The sequence below is a fragment of the Dermacentor variabilis genome, chromosome 2 (genome assembly GCF_050947875.1).
Source record: "Dermacentor variabilis isolate Ectoservices chromosome 2, ASM5094787v1, whole genome shotgun sequence".
Lineage (NCBI taxonomy): Eukaryota > Metazoa > Arthropoda > Arachnida > Ixodida > Ixodidae > Dermacentor > Dermacentor variabilis.
This window is the reverse complement of record NC_134569.1, coordinates 180,295,671-180,318,580: the sequence shown is the minus strand read 5'-3', so window position 1 is coordinate 180,318,580 and position 22,910 is coordinate 180,295,671. Positions and strand designations below refer to the sequence as shown.

Genomic DNA, 22,910 nt, shown 5'->3' with positions numbered 1-22,910 from the left:
AACAATATTTTATTTTCAGACATCATTCCGTTCCAGCTCCACATATTTCTTCCAGCGGTGCTCCAATTTTTTTTATCCCCTCAGAAAAAAAAGGATCGCTCGAGGCCCTTGAAGAAATCATTTACCACTGAGATGACCTCTTCATCTGAAGAAAATTTCTTTCCATCGAGCCAATTCTTCAGGTTTGAAAAGATGAGAAGTCATGGGGCCAAATCCAGAGAACAGGATGGAGAGGCACAACCTCGAAGTCTAACTCGTGCAATTTGGCCTCAACAAGCGACCTGTTGGACAAAGCATTCTCATGGTGAAAGAGGAGTTTTTTTCGTGCTACCCCAGGTTGTTTAGGGAGCAATTCTTCCTTCAGTTGATATAAGAGTGTTGCATGATATGTCCTGTTATCATTTTGTTATTTTGTAAGTAGTCTACAAAGATTATTCTTAGCGAATGCCAAAAGACACTCGCCATCACCTTTCGGGCTGGACAAACAGTCCTTGCCTTCTTTGGAGCACTTTCATCAAGCCTGGTCCATTTCCTTGGCTGCTGTTTAGACTCTGGAGTGTAATGATGTGTCCACGTCTCGTCAAATGCCACAAATCGACACTAAATGTCCTGCGGATTGCAATCCCGCACCAATAAACACTGCTTCGACATGTTTGCCCTCATGGGCCTTTGGTCGATCGTCAGTAGTTGCGGCACCCAGCATGTACAGATCTTCTTCATCTGCAATTTCTCATGAAGAATATTGTGAAGCCTCTCTGTCGAGATGCCTAAAATTTCAGCTATCTCATGTAACGTCACTCGGCAGTCTTGCATGATAGTTCCATGAACTTTCGATACCATTTCTGGCATGGTGACCTCCACTGGACACCCAGGACGTACTTCATCTTGCGTCGAAGTTCGGCCGCGTTTGAATTCATTTATCCAGCAGTAAATGGTCTTCAGTGATGGTCCAGAGTCTCCATGAACTTCATTCAAGTCGGCTTTAATTTGGGCAGCCGTCCAGCGTTTTAAATAAAAATGCCTGATCACTGTTTGAAATTCACCTTTTTCCATTTGGCGGGAATCATCACACATCTCACTGCCAATGGCTCTCAGAAGCTTACTAACTGTCGGTACCAACGTAAACAAGTTCTGCTTTCATATGAAGGGTGCTTCTTGCGCGCCACCTAGAAGAAAACAGAATTGTAGAGGCATCTCTTGTATTTTTACCGTACTTATCAAACGACCCTCGTAATGTGGTGGTACCGCCCGCTCGGCCACGTTACACATCTGGATCAGCTTAGCAGATGGCAAGCTGTAGACGAGAAAGTTCCGCTTCTTAACAATTCAAAGAACTCTAGAATAATTAGAAAATTCTACGTGACACTGACACACTTAAGGTTTTCTGTTTGCTTCATGATCTTCACTACAATGGTAAACGTTTTAACTATCACATAGGCCAATAGAATTTATTTATACCGAAACAGAAAGACCGGCTCCCACTTCTGCATCCTAATCTCCCACTCTACACTTAAGGGGTACCAAATAGGAATGCAGGATCATCTGCAGGAGAGTGGATAACCGGGCCAGTTCGCATTGATTTATGGTTGATTCGAAGCGCCAATCAACCATGAATTTAGGATGATGGTGACGATGATATTGGTGCGATGCCACTGGTAGACAGCACAGCAACACTGCATAGAAAATCGCCAGGCTAGTCCTGTGTCATGTAAAAGAAAATTAGCATGACCCAAATTGTTATTCTACATCTCGAGCGAAGCCCAAGATCCAAATTATGTCCCCTGAGACTGGCCTGGCATCGGAGTTTGTCAGCGTGGAGGGCTAAGTCCGTCACTTCTCCGTGTAACAAATGACAAATATGCTGAGCGAAGACGGAAATGAAAAGAAATAAAACCAGAAAAAAAATAAGCCAATGAGTATGGTGATGTGCTTCAATCTTAACTGTGATCGCGAACAAACAAAAAGGAAAAATCAATGAGGTAACATAAATGCCATTGCACTTAAATTGTACGACAGCCTTATTACTTACCATTATTTCTTTAAAATGTACATGTTGCTATTTTGTTCTGTTGTTTCAGTAGGCTGTACTGTGTCCCTCTGTTAGGACGCTTACTATATTTGTTTAAACGATGCGTATGATCGCCGAGGTGCCTGCGCACTCAGAAGCATATGCATGATTAGGCGTGCAGAAAATATACTTGTAAAAGCACCTTCATAACAAGAAAACATCATTATTATTATAAAAAATTCACCCATTTCTGATATCATGTTGTTTAATTCATAGTAGAAAAACAGCGCTAAATACACGGACAGAAGGAAGAGCACAGGACCAGCACTCGTTCCGCGTTCTTCCTTCTATCCGTGTTTTTAGCGCTGTTTTTCTACCATGGGTGTATACCAACGAGCTCGCCTTCAGACCCTTTAATGTTATATTGCTGAATTTAATAAAATCAAGTCGGCTAAGTTTATTAAACACAGTGCCGACAAAAGGCAACCTTGAAGCATTGACGGCGTCGGTGCCCTAATTGAGCAACTTTTGCAGAACGTTTATTTCGTGGCATCAAATTAAGCGCAATAAAAATGCGTTCTTCAAACTTGCCCAGAATAAAACGTTTACTATGAAAAAGTGATGAGAAAAATCTCCCCAAAATAAACTTTAAGCACAAGTTTTACACAAGGAAGCTCAGAGGGAAAAAAAAAGGCGGCAGATCCCTCCCCCTGTAGGAATCGATGTTATGCGAAGCAGTGTGCGGGGAGCTTACCAAGGTAATGAAACGACCATGAGAGCACCAAGACGCAGGTGGCTGTTTCATGACCTACATGACACGCATGACAAGACATTCATGTCATGACCTATCATTTATGTTAGACATGAACTCTTGTTATGTTATGCCAATTTTGATACATACGAAGACGTAGGCGGCTGCTTCTTGACATACATGAAACGCATGTCATGACATTCATATCATGACCTATCAGCTATGTTCTTCATACACTTTTGTCATACTATGCCAATTGTGGTGCATACCAAGTTAACGAAACGACCATGAGAGCACCAAGCAGTAGGCGGCTGTTTCATGACCTACATGTCACAAATCATGATATTCATGTCATGACCTATAATTTATGTTCGTCATACAGTCTTGTCAAACGATGTTAATTTTGGTACCTCCCAAGTTAACGAAGCGACCATGAGAGCCCCAACACGTATGCCAATTTTGGTACCTACCAGGTTAACGAAACGACCATGAGAACGCCAACACGTATGCCAATTTTGGTACCTCCCAAGTTAACGAAACGACCATGAGGGTACCAACACGTATGCCAATTTTGGTACCTACGAAGTTAAAGAAATGACCATGAGAGCACCAACACGTATGTCAATTTTGGTACCTACCAAGTTAACGAAACGACCATGAGAGCGCCAACACGTATGTCAATTTTGGTACCTCCCAAGTTAACGAAACCACCATGAGAGCGCCAACACGTATGCCAATTTTGGTACCTACCAAGTTAAAGAAACGACCATGAGAGCACCAACACGTATGCCAATTTTGGTACCTTCCAAGTTAACGAAACGACCACGAGAGCACCAACACGTATGCCAATTTTGGTACCTCCAAAGTTAGCGAAACGACCATGAGAGCCCCAACACGTATGCCAATTTTGGTACCTACCAAGTTAACGAAACAACCATGAGAGCACCAACGCGTATGCCAATTTTGGTACCTCTCAAGTTAACGAAACAACCATGGGAGCAGTGGCGTAGCCAGAAATTTCGCTCGGGGGGGGGGGGGGGGGGTGGCTCACATTGCAGCGCGGTCTCCTCCTTAAGAGGAAGCTTTAGCTCGGGTGCTGTATCTAAATACATGTAGAAGGAGAATTCGTTTTTTTTTCGGCGACCAGTGCACCAAATTTGACGAGGTTTGTTGCATTTAAAAGAAAAACTTAAATTTTACTGACTGTTTGTTTCGAATTCTTCATTTATGTTGCCAGTTCCTTATTAAAAATTCACCAAAATCGCAAGTTCTCAGAAATCTAAACTATCAAGTTTAAAATTATGTAACTCAGCAATGAAAAATGATATCACAATTCTGTGAATTGCACCTAATAGTACACCTACGGCGGACAAAACTTCTATGAGGCACGTGAACCTCCAGAAATTTAGCATTATAGAAATACGGCTTTCGGTGAATCCTTGTACACAACGCAATCGATTCACGTGAGATATCAATTGACAGACCAAATTTGTCCTCTTTGACTGTTATAATAGATGCCGTTTACTGAACAGCGACATGTGTGCTTGACGCAGAGCTATTAGTTTGTAAACGCCGTGCTTTTATTTTTTTTTAGCTTTCGAGTTTTTCTATATATTTAAACAATGTTTAGTCCCTAAATAGAAATTTCGCTTCCAACATAAACTAGAATTTACCTTCTCTCTCAAGTGCAACAAATTTCATTAAAAGCGATCCGGGTGTTATCACGAAGAAGCGTTTCTGCGTTTTACATGTATTTGAATAGGCCGCGTCGCAGTTGGGCGCGAGCTAAAGCTTCCTCTTAAACAATTTGTCTGAGGATCAAATAGATGAATAATAACTGCATTGTAATTACTAAAGATGCTGCAAACAAATTCTTGAACGCTACGCACTATGAATACAAGTAAAATATGTATGTTTTCCTGAAAGAATGTACTCTTATGTGCCAAATATTGTGCCCAACATAACTGATGTCAATGCTTCCATGTTTTTGTCTATTTAATAAGTAAAGAAAATATCGCACGAACTTTAGAACTACATCAGTTCGAAGCCAGCAAAGCAGTGCATGCCGCTGATATGAAAAATGTAAAGGCCATGAAATGAACAAGTTGAGGACAAATATGTTAATGAAACTTTGTCATTCAATGACCTTGTTCCCATTCTTGTACATATGCAACAGCCAGTGAAAAATCTCAATGACGCTCTCATTTGTTCCAGTGTATTACGCAGGAGCAGCTTTCACCGGCCGTGTATCGTGAGTAATTGCACAGAAATTATAGCCACAACAGAGAGCACGTATAAAATGCAGGAGTTCTGCAAAATAAACGAGGGCGAGTCAAATGAAAGTGAGCGAATGCGAATATATGACAAATGGGATACCTTATTTAAAAGTAGCCTCCATGATCATTTAGACATTTGTCCCGTTGTCTAACGAGTCGCGTGATTCCCTTCTCATTAAATTCCTTGGGTTGCTGATTCAAAAAGTCTGCAACTGACTGTTTCACGTCATCCTCCGACACGAATCTGGTTCACTTGAGCTGTTTTTTCAAATCGTCCAAAGAGTGGAAGTCGCAAGGCAACAGGCCTGGGCTGCATGGCGGATGCTGCAGCGTTTCCCACTTGAGCATTGCCAGTTTTGTATTAACCACATCAGCGACATGTGGACGGCATTGTCGTGGAACAAGATGACCAAATTCGTCAATTTTCTATGTAGTTTTTTTTATTGTGACACGCAGCCGATCTGTCATTTTACAATAACGAAACAAATTGATAGTCTCTCAAGATTTAGCAAACTCTATCAGTAATGGCCCCTGACGATCGAAAAAAGAAGTCAACAACACCTTTCCCGCGGAAATGACGGCCTTTCTTTTCTTGGAAGTGGTGAATTCGAATGTTTCCACTGTAAGCTTTGCTGTCGTGTTTCAGGCTCGTAGAAGTGGCACTATGGTTCGTCGCCGATGACAATTGGAGACAAGAAGTCGTCACCCTTACTGTGATACCGGATCAGATGAGTAAAGGCAGCGCTGAACTTCTCCGTCTTCTGGCGGTAGTTCAAAATCTTGGGCAACCATTGCGAGCACAAGAGCGGATAACCAAGATGTTCATCAATTATGGCGTGAACCGAACCGTGACTGATGTTCACACACTCTGCCAGTTCATCGATGCTTATCCTCCGTTCTTGTCTCATCAGCTCATCAACCTTTGCAATTTTGTTAGGGGTGATTGCACGATGGCTTTGGCCCGGCCTTGGATCGTCTTTGCAACTTTCACGTCCTTCATTGATCCGTTTGCTCGAACGCTTCAGAATGACCAATGAAATGCAGTGTTCAACGTACATGGCAGCCATACGGTGACTAATTTCTTTTTGGGAAATACCTCCAGCTGTGAAAAACCTCAGGGCACCACGCTGCTCAACTTCTAGAGCGTCCATTATTCGCGCAACCATGTTCAACCCAGTGTATGAGAGCATTAAACAACCTTCATACTCACACCTGCGTGTCACTTTTGTAACAGAGAGATGCCTCTGTGTCACGTGCATGCCTCGCTGATAATGGACCGAACAATTATTGCGCGGGGTGGGTTAGCTCACTTTCATTTTACTCGCCTTCGTGCATTATAAATGCGAAGATACAATGGAACATACCAATGCGAAGATACAGCTTGATAAAAGGCAAAGAAGTGTCACTGGAAACAAAGTTCCCTGCACGTATACAAAAAACCCCGTAACAAGATATATAAATATACGTAAAAGTCGCCAGTAAATCTACGCATCTAAAAAAGCCACTGTATACAATGCGTCAGACAAGGCAAATAAACATGTTGCGCAATTAGAGATTCAGAGAATCCTAGATCCCACCCCCATTCCATCCACTCCCCCCGATGCATTGCGCGCGACGGAAGGCAGCGCGCGTGCTCCCCGCTTTTCTCTTTTGCGCACACAACACTGAGCCGCCATCGTCGTCTCACCCATTCCAGCCCCCCCCCCATCCCCCTCCCCTACGCTTTCACTCGCACATACAGCATGCGCCGCGCGGTCACGATGTTATCGCCCTTGGACTTTATATGCAACATGAGGGCAACGGCGACGACAGGAATGCGCCTGGAGTGTCCACATAATTGCTATTTGCAGTACTATATAATAAGACTATCCGGCAACTGAAGCGTCCCGTGGCCCATTACTGTCCGCAAAAGAAGTAACAAAATTGAACTTTTACCATACGACAATTCGCTGCGCCACAACCATGTCTTCTTTTTCTTGTGGGGCCGGGGCACCGAAATGAAAAAGTGCAAAGTATGTTGGCCACAATTGAATGCCTACTTTGGGCACGTAATGTAGCTACCGAAAGAATATCGAAGAAAACGGGAGACGCTTGGTCCACCGAGAACCATACCCATACTGCTCGGTATCCTACACTGGCGAGACAAGACTTTCTGGAGAGGTTGCGCTCAAGCGAACGCGGTGCAATTCGTCGAGTCCCCACAGTGATGGCAGCGAGAGACGAAAGTTTCTTTTTCTCGTCTGCTAGCCAGAAAGTTCCCAAAACTCTGCCAGGCGAAAATTCACTGAAGCCCCATAAGCCCCGCCCCCCTGGCTACGCCCCTGCATGGGAGCACCAACACGTATGCCAATTTTGGTACCTTCCAAGTTAACGAAACGGTCATGAGCGCACCAGCGCGTATGCCAATGTTGGTACGTCGCAAGTTAACGAAATGACCATGAAAGCACCAACACGTATGTCAGTTTTGGTACCTACCAAGTTAACGAAACGACCATGCGAGCATCAACACGTATGCCAATTTTGGTACCTACCAAATTAACAAAGCGACCATGAGTGCACCAACATTTGCCAATTTGGTACGTCACAAGTTAAGGAAACGACCATGAGAGCACCTTGAAGGGGTTTACGGTAGTTCGATTAAAAGACGGGACAAAAGAAGACGCCGGGACACACACAGCGCTACATATGTCAACACATACGCCAGATTCTTTTAATCGTGCTACCGTACACCATTTCAAGCTGCATTACCAACAAGCCCACATTGCAACCCCATGAGAGCACCAACACGCAGGCGGCTGCTCCATGACCTAAATGACACACGTGTCATGATATTCGTGTCATCACCACTCATTTACGTTCGTCATTGCAGTATACTTGGTGTTATATGTAGGTTTATAATGTTCACACGAAATATCGCATACCGAATAAGGCTAGACCTTCATAATTCCTTTTCTACAAGCAAGGCTACTCAATGAGTTTTATTGTTTGAGGACAACGTCAATATGTTCATAGAGGAAAAACTTTATTTTCATACATTGATTGATTGATTGATTGATTGATTGATTGATTGATTGATTGATTGATTGTAACAAGTAAAGCGAAATACGAAAACAAGTGTGACCGAATCGACATGCGCTGAACATGGAGCTTGTCATCACTCCGACTGTATCGATCCGCCGGTGCAAGTCACGTTTGATATAACTGTACACATTGTCTCGAGGTCTCAATTTTGATAAAGGAGGTTTTTAGAAAGTAAATGCAATGCAACAGTATATTATACTCTGCTTTAGTTAACTCCTATCCATTGTAGCACAGGGAACACTGTTCTTCCCGGGACGCGTCTTCAACGTGGCCTCGTTGCCCGAGGAAGCTCCTACATGCGAGACGCACACTTCCTCGCATTCAAACACGTACAATAGCACTGAAGCGCCACTTCTTCGCCGTGGGGCACATGTACAAACACTATCTTCTAAACAAGTAATGTCCCAACGTATCATTTTTGCTACACGTAATTTGACGCCTCAAAATTCTGATTTAGTCGCATGAAACAACGTATAGCCTATGACAGCGTTCTTGATATCCTGGGGCGAGTTTTCAGCAGCAGATAGTTCAGCAAACCAGTTACCAAGTATTTACTCAACACTCTTTTTTTCTATAAGTGTGTGCTCTCTGGCCAGAAATAAAGGTAAACTAGTTGTTCTAACTTTATATTTATTATGTGGGTATGTGCTTTGCATTACAGGGTTAAGGGATACAGGGTTTCGCCTTCCCCGAGTGGCTACTCCGATTTCTATATTAAAGCATACGTGAACAGCATAAATGCTCTCGTTAGATAATTGCTTCTCCCATGAGACTGAAATCTGTGGCATTTTAGAAGGAAAGAGATTGAGGGCGTCTTTTTCTGAAATTATTTTTTAGACCATGCAGAAAATTTTAAAATAGCTTGTTGCAGATAGAGCAATTGTAGTCCATGAGCTGGATTACTGTAAGCGATAGATATTACTCGCACGAGAAATTGAAACGCATGTTCGAATCATTAACAGAAACTTGATAATTATGCTTTTCCTTCGGTACCTTACGACACATATTGCAATTTACGAATTGTAGCCGGCGAGCTTGCAAGGCATGCCCACTCGGGATGAAATGTAAGGATCGTACGGCTTTCGAGATGTGCGCCGCAGCACTTCCAAGAGAAAATGCACAATGTTCCTCTTACTTTTTTTAACAAAGCCCCGTTTCCTGCATTGAAGCACAAAATTAGCTGGAACGCCCACGCATTTCGTGGCACACTTTGGTAAGGTATGTCTTGAATATGGCGCCACCCTGAAAATTCATTCCAAGTGGTCTCACCTACTACAATTCGTAAATTCCAACATATGCCACAAAGTACTTAATTAAAACTTCACTAGACATGTTATTAATTAGACGAATATGTGCTTCAGTTTATTGTTAGAGTAATGTCCCCTCTTTGTGTAATCAAGCTCACTGACTACACGTATGCTATTTGCCAGAGGCGAGTTTAAAAATTCTGTACGGTCTAAGAAAATCATCCAGTATTCTCACCGGCTATAGGAAGCATAATTTTCATTTATGATATCAATGTCTTTTCAGAAATAATGCACAGTAAGTTTCAGAAGCATTGAAGAAGAATGTTAACAAATCCGTAACTCTGCGCCAAGAAAACAGATATCGCAGTTCTGTAAACAGCGTCTGAGACAGCCTCTCAAGCAGACATGGTTTATAGCTACGTGATGTTACAGTGGTCACAAGCCTTATTAGTTGTATTTCATAGTAATGTACAATGAATCAATTTTGACTGCTTTCAATGTTTGAATAGCGAAATGCAAACACACCCGTGTACTTAGATTCAGGAGCACGTTGAAGAACCCCAGGTGGTTCAAATCTCCGGAGTCCCCCACTACGGTGCGCCTCATAATCATATCGTCCTTTTGGCATGTAAAACCCCACAATTTAATTATTGTTTGATTACGTGGGCTTTGCTAGATCGCTGTATAACGAACTGCTGCGGAGTTACGGAGTTGTCAACTTGAAGTATCAGTTTTCTAAACTTTTGCTATTTTCATCAATTTCTTCCAAACATTTCATGGCAGAAGTCAGAAGTCTACTTCTGGCCGTCGGCACACTTTAAGTTTTTCTTTGAAATCCGGCAAGCCTCATCAAAATCGCTGAGGTGGTTGCCGTGCAAAACAGTTTCTCCATTCTTGTGTATTCAGATAGGTGTTCCTGAGGTAAACTCTTCTCTTAAAGGAGCGGAATGGGCCACCAAAAAAATGAACTTCTTGCACTACTCACGCTCTTGCAGGCACGCACAATGCGCGTACACTGGCTGAGTGTGGCCCTGGTGCTGCACTGTTGGCTGCTCCTCATCCTGCTCCTGTCCACCTCTGCGGCGGACTCGACCACGCTGAACAGTGCCGGCCAGAGCATCCACGACATCAAAGGAGTCCCACAGGTGAGAAGGATTACACCTGTCTCGTTGTCGCCAGGTGAAAATCCTTGCGCGGTTACATTACATTTCATACTTAGCAGGCAGCGCTGCAGCGGCCGCACAAGTAGTGCGGTCATATAAGTATCACTGCGCGCATTACGCAGTGCAGTTGTTTTTGACTGGCTTCTGCGGCTTCATGCACTACTTCATGCATTACAGCTACAGCATGTGGACGAAATCTTGCGCCAATTCAATTATTATTTATCCGCGTTTGTTTTTCCAATACGTGACGTGCTCGGTCTTGTTCGCGTACACAAGCGGTGTGCATCGGCCGCTGCTCGCAGAAACTCGTCAGTCCACTCGTTCCATGGTAAATGGGTTCGGATCTGCGATGAAGTTAATGTTATAATTACGTACACTCTTAAGTAAAATTACACCCTTTGGGTCGTATCTTGCCACACAACAATAATCGTCATCTGTCTTTTGCGCACTTCCTTTCTTTAAGGCTGGGGGCCCGGTACTGCCAAGTCACGAACGGCATGCACGTTATCAGCACGACAGAGCATTCTCGACGGATAAGTAACAAGCGCAGCGTTTTCAAGAAACGAAACGCAAGCAAGACAGATTACGATTTTGTTATGTTGCAAGATACGAACCAGCGGGTGTACATTTGTTTAACAGTAGTATTTCGTGACGTAAAAAAATTCTGACAGAACCCATCGCATGATGAATGCCCGCGTCAACGCGATTAGTATGGAAGAAATTTCACGATGCGCTATGTAGCCAACGTGGAAACTTGCATGCAACCAGGCTCTTATCTCGTGCTTCACACTGCACTCCCTACGCCATCTAGTGGTGCGACCATGTAGTCCACACGTTGCACGGGTTCGGTTCCGCAGTGCACGACAAAAATCTCAAAGAATAGTTTTTTGTCATTGAAAAGCGGCGCATGCGCAGTGGCACATACCCAGTTGGCCCGAGGGGTGGTTCTGAGTCCTGCTACCTGAGCACAGTAGTCCGACGCTCAACTCATTAGACCGTGGACTACCCAGTGGACCTAGTTTAAGGAAAAATGGTTAGATACACCGACAGTCAGGAAATCAAACCCTGGAAAGTGTGTCAAGTGTCCTAATAATGCTAATCACATTAAACGTATGACGCCTAATGTTACATCCAATTATATGGCGCGTGCTTATATCGTTCATGTACATGTGGTGCACTATTAACGCGTTACCATTCTTAAGTTACTTCGCATGCTTTCCCACGGCTATTAATCTATCTGTTTGTATCTATGTATCTGTTTGTACGTTTAGATCTTACCACTTCCCGCCTACTTGAGTCACTGAATACGCAGCAGTCGAATGGCTGGAGCATAGGGTTGCTGTGCTGACGTAACAGAGTTCGAAATCAACCATTGGACCAACTTCGGTCACTGGGTATGTGGCAATGTGCACATACGTGCCGCTCTTCAACGAACCTCTATCATGCCGACGAGGGTCACTGTAGACGCGGGGCTGGATAGGTACCGCTGTTCGAAGAAAACATCGACTTTTGGTACTTGGTATCTGCCACCCGATCTCTGATGTTCCAAAGTGAACCTCTGTGATGCCGACTTGACTCAGTGGGTATGTGCCAGTAGGTGTGTGTGTGCCGCTTTTCAATTAATATCTTTGGCGCCAGTTTCGATTACTAGGTGTGTGCCACTGACAATGTGCCACTCTAGAATGACGATAAAGATCGCTTCAGTTTCTCCGATGCTGAGCGTAATCGAACCCGCGCCACAAGGGTTCCTCAAGGACAGCAACCCGACACATTAGCAGACTGTGCCACAAATGCACTGGGTATATGCCACTCTTCAATGTACCTCTCGCCACCTGGATATGTGCCACTGAGCCTGCGGCAAGCGAGGCAACGATTCTCAGCATTTGCAAGCACCGGCGCTACCCGCTTCTGTTCTCGTCTCGGTGCCACTAGACGGCACAGCATGCCCAGAAAGCAGCGTGAGAGAAGAGCCTGGTTGTCGCATGTCGCGTTTCTCAGCTTTCGCATGCACCGCCGCGCCATGGATTGCGGAGTCCATGCACAGGCTACGCAGCGGCGACGCTCGATGGCACTGAGTGTTCACCGAGTGTTCTGCCGTACACGCCTCGTACAGCGTCAATACGTTGTGTCGCTGCATTAATTCAATGCTAACGAATTACCGTCGACAGTCATCGAGAGTTAAGTTCTGCCGCAACGTTTTTCGGGGGAGGGGGGGCGTGGATGCTGAGCGAGATAAGTCTTTAGTATTCGTAGGTTCCATGTTATGGTATGAAACGGAGTAGGCGTGAGCAATTCACAAGCTGCAGTGGTCGACTGAGAATTCATGCTCGTTCAAATCAAGCGGAACAAGCAAGCCTGAGCAAGCGGAACGAACCAAAGAGCTTGATGTCTCGGAGGGGGAAACGATGTACGCCAGCCAAACGTCGTGATCGGCACGGGCAGAGAGATAGACAGATAGTGATCTAAAGAAAGGAAGGACGCTTGATTCTGCAACTCTTGAGGGAGCACGGCGAAGCGTCGTCAGGGGAGAGGGGGTCCGAGCCGCGACGCGACGCGCCTCGCACCGGTCCCCGCACAGCCGCAATGCGCGCGTAGCGCGCCACCTGTCGGGGCAGCGCCGTACATTGAGAGGAGGGGGTCTTCTGTGTTTGCCGGAAGATGGCTCTGCGTGTGCGGAAAGCGCCGAAGAAATGTAGCGGAAACGCACTTCGCTACTCGTGTAACTGCGACTGTAAGTTACATGTTCATAATTGCCGATATACACCGCAGTATAACTTTCTACGGCTCGTTTCTAAGGCAACACCGCATTCACTAGGGGTGCTTTTGTACCGCTTTGGAGCATCGAACTCGTGGCTGAGTGGTAGCGTCTCCGCCTCATACTCTGGTTCGATTCCCACCCATCCCATCTTGCAAATCGTTTTTTATTCATGAAGTGCCTCCTAGGATTTATCGCTCACGGACAACGCCACCGACGCCGACGACAGCGGCTTTTCTGCGACACGAGCTCCTTAACGCTGTCGCGTTAATACCTGAAGTCTCTCCCCAAGCTGCTGATATTTCCCGCGACTCTTCGTCACCGAAAGGGGTGCCAGCGGTACTGCGGTTGATGAAATGTGGATCGGTCTCTGGGCCAAGCGGATTTCCATTCAGTTTTAGCTTGGTATTTCAGAATAAAATTGGTGCCACTTGATGGTACCCTGATGACTTTCCTAGTTTTCGATCACCAGGCTTGCTTGGTATTTGAAAGAGAGGTGCCTATCTATTTCATTACGTTTGACATCATAGCTTATACGCTGTTGCGGTCTGCACGTTGTCTTCTAGTTTCGTTAAGCCAACAGAAGACATCTGACCGTCTTGAACAGTCGTGCACTTTCCGGGTCCCTAAAGCTTCTTGCTTTTCATAATTTCTTGTTCAATGACTCAGCACTGCCTACAAGACATGAACGGCACCTTGTTCCTTGATGACTGAGTATGCGCCCCCTTTCTCATTGTTCGTGGGGTTCGTAGCCAGAGTTTGTCGCAGCCAGAGGCTACACGCCCCACCAAATTCGTATTCGACGAAGTGCTTTGCTTTTGAAAGTACGCGTCTGTGTCCAGCGAGTGGCGGTCCTCTAATCAGCACCGCTTGGTCCTCTGTGGTCTGTTAAGCGGTCGTTCGCTAGGCGTACCGCTGTTCTTCAGCCGCGCATCGCTTCTCTTGTTGCTTACGCTTGACGGTCGCGCATACCTCGTCAGCCGATCGCTTCGCCTTCTGCTTCGGTATGCATCGCATACTTCTGCCTCTGCAGAGCCTTCCACTCCTCCTCCGCTAGATATTTTCGAGGTTTCATTGTTCTACCTGCAAGTAGAGGCCTACGCACAACGTAACGCAACCGAGCCAGGTCTCTGTGGCGAGCACACCCGTACCGACGAGTGGATCGAGGAGAGGATGCGCCAAGCCAGTAGCGGTGTGTGAGAGGGCGTGGGGCATGAGCGTTGAGCAAGGAGAGGCCGATTCAAGGAAGTCACTCATCCTTGGGCCGAATCAATAGCGGTCAGCTTGCTAGTCGCTATTGGTTCAAGCGCGCATCCATGGTCAGCAGGCGGGCACATGAATGTGCGCGCACATCGGAGGCAAGCTCTGTGGCCTTCCACAGCGTCCAGTTTGACTATCGCTCCGACTAGGCAAAGAAATGCTTCGCATTTAGAAAAAATTCGAGATGCACGGAGACTTCGCCTTTCCGCTTGTTGAGCGGATGTCTCCCCCAGATCATATTTTGAGGCCGTACCTGGTATCTCTGTCATGTGGTACAGTATACATTACGTATCGTTAGATCACTTCAATCCCTTCTATGCTGTTTTTTTTTTGACTGGGGGGCACGCAATAGGTCTGCTGTAGGGCACTAGACTAGCCACGTTTCCATGGTGGCAACTCTCTTCCGTCTGTGTCTGTCCGGTACCGGCTACTAGCATTGCCCTTTTTGCTACGTCTAGTGCAAGGTGATGAATGCACCCCCCACCCCAGGCTCTCGAGTCTTTCTGGGCGCTCATCGCCATCAGCAGTTCCACTGTGGGAATCTCAACAGGGGCCCACAGTCATTAAATCTCCCGCGATTTTATGAAACGGCTGTGTCAAACTGGGCCGGTCCGGGAGATGGTAATCCGTGGTTTACTGCTTCTCGCTAGGTCACATGATGTAGGTCTCCGCGGTCGGGTGAACACATTGATAGGAACGGGTGTGTGAGGAAGTGCATGCGAAAACCCTCGTTGTGGGAGTGTGTGGCATTTGTTCCTAGGTGATGGCACCAAAGCGAATTCTGAATGACAAGAAGAAGCATCTTGTCAGGCAGGCTATTCGCTATGTTGCAAAATATGGTCCAAGACACGAATGCGCGTTACTACAAAGCTGTACGGCACTGAACTTCTGCGATGGCCCACCCGTCACTAATGCGCCAAGACAGCACTTACAGGGGCGCCATCCGAACCAACTCTCTCCTCACAGAACCCTCTTCGCGCTCCGCACACGGCAACAAAGGACATCTCCGATATAAGCACAGTGTAGGCTACCCAGACAATCCCCACACCCTTTGCGACTGCCCCCGTGTCAAATGAACCCTCACCCAATCCTTTGCACCTATCCCATTTTAATATGCCCCCGATCCGCGGTGAACTAGCTCAATTCACTGCCGCCATTACTAAAGCTCTACCAAGAAACTCTGGCATGGCATGCCAGGGTGGTTCTCGGCACTTCACAGCGGACCTGACGTATCAGATAATTTTCGAATGCGTAAGCAATCTTGGCGAATACCGCAGCACCATCACGCGAAAAGTATAATGCCATGTATCTGCACAAAAATACATAATTTGCAGACATTAATCATTATAATAGTGTAAATGCAAATGAATGGTAGCTTTATAAGCGATAAGAAACATCTTAAACAAAAAAGAGAATACTCATAGAGATACATAGGGTTCCTTTGAAAGTGCATGGGGAGGCTTATAGGAGTGGTGGGCCAACTGAAATTTGGGGGCGGGCCAACTTGAAATTTTCGGGGGGGGGGGGCGAACTGAAGTTTGTGAGTGGGCCAGCTTAAATTAGGGGGTGGGCTAACCTAAATTTTGGGGGTTGGCCAACTTGAAATTTCAATGTGGGCCAACTGAAATTTGAGGGTTGGCGGTGGTCCAACTTGAAATTTGGGAGTGGGCCGACTTCTATTTTGGGTGTGTGTCACCTTGATGTTTAGAGATGGGCCAACTTATATTTGGGCGTGGGCCTACTTGAAGTTTGGGGGCGGGCCAAGTTGCAATTTCGGGTATTCTCACGCATATACAGACAATTCCAGTGGAGTTTATGCGTTCTTTTCCGTGTGATAGCACAGTTCAATCGTTCATGCTGGACGCTCTTTCGTGGTGCTGAGTTAGCAGTCCCGCGTCACTGTTTCTTTCTGTCTTTCGCTCTCTCTTCTGTGATGGAAGGAGAACGTACACAGCTCCCTGTGCATAGCTTGAAATGAAATAAAACTTCATGCATTATGTGTCACCTCGCATTGTATAAAATACAAATGTTTTCACAAAATACGCTGTATCTGCTGTTTCTTTCTTCTTCTCGCTTCCGAATATCCACTACAGACACAATATAACACCTTTTCTAAAAATATTTTTTATTCTTGCTGTTTATCTTCTCGTTTTAAGGCGACTAATTTATGTGGCTCATGGGTGGAGAAGTCTGTTGTCCGGCGTTAACAATAATTGATCACCCCACGTTTATGTTTTGTTGTATTTCTTATGCTAATATATCAGTGTCACGTTGAATGATGCCCCCCATACTTATGCAATTCCTTGGGTCCCCTTAGTGTCACAATCACTGAAATGAAGTGTCTATTATTACCTGCTCGCAGGCCTATTTATTCCTTCGGAATCCCTCAGTGCTGCACTGCTTCGCTAATCGGGCCCGTGTTCGTACCTCTTCCATATGATAATTATGGATTCAAGACATTGGCTTAAGCTCTTCCATCTACACTTCATATATATATATATATATATATATATATATATATATATATATATATATATATATATATATATATATATATATATATATATATATATATATATATATGCGAGCTAATAAGAACTAACACATGCAGCTTTAGGCTATGTATCGAAAATGTCCCACTTATCATGTTCTTGAGACTCGGCAGTTTTTGTCTCGTTTAAGTGCTTTCTGCATTTTCGGAATGCCAATTATAGTATGTTATCATCCCATATTCTGTTCAATTTTGCATTGTATGTACGTTACCATGATGTGGCCTGGTTTATAGGGGAGATTGGGCTAGTCGAGGCTTCTGTTACTCGAAATTTAATCGTGCTAGGCAAGATGCACAAGCAAATAAGAAGAGGACAGGACAGAATGCTGTGTCCTCTCTGCTTTCTTTCTTTTTTCTAGTGCATCTTGCGCAGCCTGGTTATAAGTATGAACCAACTAGTCCGCAAGATAGTGTTATTGCTTCTGTTACGCAGCTTTCTTTCTCGTGATCCTCGCCACTTATATAATATCTTTGTCAAAGATATACATGCTGCTTCTTCTGTGAAGACCAGGCTTACTACAGGGTTTTTAAGCGAGTCACCAACACCATCTATCGAGTGCCAGTAGTGCCACGAAAACCGCGCCACAGAGCCTAACGACATGTTTGGTGCAAGCGCGCAGTAACCCGTATACTTTTGACAAAGGCTGCGCGTAAGTGTACTTTTTGTGCTGAAATGGAATACCCTGCTCCAACAGCCCGCATATACGGCGCAGGGGACCAAGAAGGGCAACCCGCTGCTGATGCTGATGGAGCCGGCACTGCCGGCGCTCAAGTACATGCTCCCGTTGGTGGCCCTGCTGGCCCTGCCCGAACTGTTGAGCTCGGCCCTGTCGAGCCTCAGGAACATGGCGGCGCTGAACGCCGGCGCGTACACGGTGCAGGCCCGGCGCAGAGGCCGCCGGGGCGTCATGGACGGAGGCCCGGCCCGAGGAGGCCGCGCGGCACCCGGCGGCGTCGACTTCGTGGAGGGCGCCCAGCAGATGATGACCCTGCTGGCTCGGCTGGACGAGGCCGTGCAGCGGTACGGCCAGCAGGAGGCCGCCTGCCAGCTGAAGGCCATGTGCGAGTTCCACCGCTCCGCGATGAGTCCCGAGGCGGGCACCGTGGCCAAGAACATCATCTCTATGCTCAAGTGAGTGGAGCGCGCGCCCACCAGTGCGACGGTGATGTTGCAAGGGGCACTTGTTGGGGGGGAGGGGGGGAGGGGCTGGAGATGCCCGCCTGGCGCTACCCCTGGCATGCTACTGCAGATAAAACTGGTGACATGACTCACTCATACACAGAAGACACACACACAAAAGTAACAAGCACAAGCATACACGGCAACACGCATTTAGAGCGTCTGCTTCGGGCCAGTGTACCGTAGGTTGACTAATGGCGGCCTCGTTGAGTGCAAAGCAGTAACAACACTGCTCCAGAGTCCAAGAAAACGTTGCAGCTGTAAAAAGCATTAGAATTTTAGGCAAGTTTCCTTAGACAAGTTTTCAATAGAATTCTTCTCGTTTAGTTACTGCAGAAGCTTTGGCTACAGCTGGAAGTAGAGTATTTTTCTGTTTTGCTTGCACTATTTACGGTACAAACTAATGGTAGTGAACAAAACAACAAAAGTGTTGTAATTTGTATCTTTACTTTGTGACGTACGTTACACAAAACAACAAAATTCTAACTGCAGCCGAATTCTGCGCTCGAAAAGGATTGCAAACTTGACATGATTTCAACATTTCCAGTGCTTTCAACAAATACATGAAAGGAAACAGGATTGATGAACGCGCCGGGTGATTGTCACTGCAAGCGGCTTTCGACAAGGGACATTTTCTCATTTTCTAACAACAACCACTTCCCGTTGTCCCTTCCTTCAAGTAACGTGTTTTGCTTGTGGTAACTTCCCAAAATCATGAATCACCAAATGGCCTACACCCACGCTCTGCTATGTGACATTTTTTTTTTATATTTTCACTTGGGCAAATCCGAGAGGTGTATTTTGAATGTCTATCTAGTGTTTTCTATGCCCTGGTATTCTCTTTTGCTTCCTCGAAACGAAAAGCACTATGCATATTTAGCATTCTCGGGAAGTATTAGTCGTGCAGGGTTCCTGTCGGCATTTGCCTCGCCCATGCCACACTGTAGGCAAAATTGCAGCGCTCGCAGATTGCAACCCTGGAAGAGTTTTCCTATCCACTCTCCGGCGTTTCCGGCCTCTTCCAGAAAATAAAACAAGGATTGTGTCACCTAGCATCTTAAGATACGGTGCCTTTTAGAAACACTATGAATGTGATGTTTTGCCTGCGCCCAGTTTATTTTCCTTCAGGCCTAGTAGCCACTAATCGCGCCCTCTCCGGAAGAGTCGACAAGCTTGAAGATAGTGCGCAATGCCGGCCACTGCACGAAGCATAGGCACTGGCAACCGGCTACTCCCGATAGTGTGCACACTATTTGCGCATTTCCATGGTCAGCCCCTATGTGAGCAATGCTCATGCGGAAGTGGCGTCAAAAACTAAGCGTAACGCAGCTTTTGCCAATATAAGGCATTCTTAACCTCAACAACGGGGTGGGTCGCGATTCGTTACATCCGACTATCGCCATGTTCATGGTATGATGTTCTGAAACATAGTAGCCAGAGGGGAATTTGATGCTTAGTTGGTCGCACATTCTTGAGTCGGTCGAAAGAAATGCGATAACTAGAAGCGAGCTCGCTCTGTTACCGGCGCTGCTTCGCGTCATCTGATATGCGCGGTGTGCCTCTTACTACGCAGAGCGGACGGCAGGGTGGAACGGTCAGCGATGCCCGAGGACCAGAAGGCCGCACTGCAAGACTTCCTCAAGGCTGCCCAGAACGGACTGCACCAGCGGAACTGCACGCGCATCTACAGCGACTGCCACGAGACCACAACCTAACTAGGATCGCTATAGCTAATTAATCCGCGTATCGTCTTTTCCGTATTGTTTTGAGTTTCGCACCGACGACGCTGCGAGACCAGCCAGCGCTCTTGCCGAAGGCAATTGTGAAGTTTCGGGTCAAGGCATGCGCGTGTTCTGTGCACTGAAGACGGAGGGCTCCAACTGAAAGTGACAGTTGTTTTGTGCACTCCACGACGGTGTTTCCAGAAGGTGCCAGCTATACTCGCCTCTGTCGGCATCATGGAGCCTTGCGTGTGACATGTGTTCGCTTTTGCCGTGAGAGGGGAAAAAGTGAGTGGAGGGAGGCTGGTGTTGATCACATGGGGAAAAGCTTCCACAGCGGGACAAGATCGACAGGAGCACAAGCTCGACTTTTTTAACAGCGCGATAGCAGTTCCGTGCCGGCCAGTGATTTACTGATCACTCCGCGCATTGGTTGAGACATTGCAGAGTCAAGACGCTACGACCAGCGCCCCTTCCTCGTTCCGGATGACACGGGCAATAAGCAGCGCTGTTTACATTCTGACAAAAATAGAAACGCTGCCAACTCATTCCGTGGGACTGACCGCTTGTCGCGTGCTTACGCTCCCTTACGAGCACTCTCGTTATCACAAATGAAACAAATTCAGTTTGTTTAGCAACAGAGAGAACTTGCTGCGTCGTCGACAACGGGAATTTGCGAAATCGGAGTTAAGGATGGCACAAGCAGCTACTCCCGAAAATGCGCTAACTGCACTCCCATACTTCTCAGTGCGCATAATTTCTGACGACGGGAACGACAGCTGGGTGACAGCGCCGTCGGCATATGCGTTTATCCGTCGTATCATCGTCCTGTCTCGCGCAAAGCTACGCAACGCTGTCCGCTGACTATCGAGTGCTAATAACCCTTCACATTGTTCTTAGTTAACGTAATTTCAGGCTTGTGATAACATGCACTCCGAGCCTCGTATGAACAGGCGCTTGCATGAGAGACTCGGATGTGAGGTCGATGGCACATTGGGGGCCACGCATGTCAGTAGCTGACATGTCAGATGCGATCAGTGGAATATGGCTGAACTGCAATGAGCTGAGCTAGCACGATCATAACAGTCATAGTAAGTGGACGAGCGCGCTGAGACAGTTCGAAGGGTACGTCCTTTCAATCTTGTCCCGTTTGTTCTACCTCTCATAATATTTCGCGATGTGTTCATGTCAGCGTGTGGCACTTTTCGCGCGCCATTCTTTGTACTGCGCGCGTCTGTATGCCTCCGCGCAAACCAACGTTCTTTTTTTTTTCTTTAAGAGAGAAATATAGCTGCTTTCTGCAATTGCTAGCAGTTCCACCGACCTTCGACTTTTCTACAGCTCGTAATTAATAGCATATGTTCACGCGGTATACTCGACAGGTGGATCGCTTTGTTTCGGACTGTTCTTTATTTAGGGGAGGCGGGGGGTCATTGGAATGACCACACGAACATTTCTGCAGTACCCGTAATTACTGGCGTTTTCTTTTTGCGACGTTCTGTTCTTAAAGTCAAACGTACACACCAAACAGCGCTAGAAGTGAACAGTACTCGAAAATATAAGGAAAATCTACTTCTTGTTCATATGCATTATCATCGCATTTTGGTCTCGTTTCGAGCTCTCTTGGCGGTGACTTACCTCCACTGCCGATACTCGGCGTGACCACTGGTATCCCCCAGGAACTGTCCTCGCCTCTCTTAGCAGAATTGGACACGTTTTCAAACAGGGCAACTTGCTGCTTTGAAAAGTCGTTCCACAGAAACAGACGACGATCATTGGCTTCACGCATCTTGGTGGCCCTCAATTTTCACAAGCCCACATACGCCATTTTTTTTTGTCACAATGCAAATTAGGCCACGTGCTGGACACAAAGTTGGACCTATGCGCATGCACAACAAATCTCTCAGTCATTGGGCACTGAGACCCTTTTATTTCTCAACTTACCCTGATTTGTACAATCCGTCCGACTCGCCTTGGCGTTCACCGTTAATATGCCTTCCGAGGAGTTTTCCGATGAACCTTTGACAAATTTCGCCCCAAATAGGCCGCGAGAAATCTATATTACAGTGTTTGAACTGTGCTCAAAGCGCATAGCGTCATTTGATTCGAAACATATGTGCGCTCGACGTGTTTGCTTTTCTTGTCCCGTTTGCGAAGCATACTGTACCTCATCGAATTTCCGTGCCGTTGACGACAGTGTGCCCCAGACACTGTCCCAGTGCTATAATTTTAGCATTTTAGCGTGAAGTATCTAAATCAATATCTACATGCCATCTAAAGTTCTGCTGATAATGTACAATTCAAATATTCAAGAAGACTATGACCTAAGCGCAAGCAAAATCTCTGCAGAGGTGACTCGGTTTCAGGAAACGCTTTCCCCTCATAGCCATAAACTTTCCCCCAAGCGCTTGTGTTTCCTGGGCGAACGTAATCCAATGGGTTTTACACCGGCTTCTTTGAATTTACGAGTCATACGAAATGTGTTAGCCATACATATAGTGCAAAAGATATTAAGGAACTACTATTGTTCAAATCAGTACTGAGACGTTCTCTTACGTAAGTTCTTTGTCGTTCTGACAGCTTCCTCTTGAGGGCTGGATCCCCATGAGCATTACTTTTCTTTGAGAAAGGAGTGTACAGCACGTGGACAAAGAGGCAGAGAAAAAAACAACGCAAGTGCTGCATCTCTCAGGCCATTTCTATGAGCCATGGGCTACGTCTTTTCGAGCGGCTTGTCCCATTCCAGCCATAAATGTGCACCAACTTGCGCAACTTTCCATGCTCTTTAACAAAGCCTAAGTGCTGCAACAGGGTCAGAACACAACGAAGCAACCACGGAACGCGAATTCGTGGGCCACTTTCAAATCTAAAGCGCATGAAAATCGCAGTTAAGTGGTGATATATCACATAAAACTGC

At 46.2% G+C, this 22,910-nt stretch overlaps 1 protein-coding gene across 1 annotated transcript in view; it reads left to right on the top strand.

The window, feature by feature from the left end:
- LOC142571090 (uncharacterized) overlaps positions 1–21,259 on the top strand; it is a 36,368-nt gene extending 15,109 nt beyond the window's left edge. The window contains exons 2-4 of the mRNA XM_075679382.1: positions 10,359–10,508; positions 17,806–18,224; positions 19,846–21,259. Coding sequence (XP_075535497.1) covers positions 10,368–10,508; positions 17,806–18,224; positions 19,846–19,987 — 702 coding nt within the window. The 5' untranslated portion in view covers positions 10,359–10,367 and the 3' untranslated portion in view covers positions 19,988–21,259. The remainder of the gene's footprint in view (positions 1–10,358; positions 10,509–17,805; positions 18,225–19,845) is intronic.
- The last annotated feature ends 1,651 nt before the right edge of the window (positions 21,260–22,910 follow it).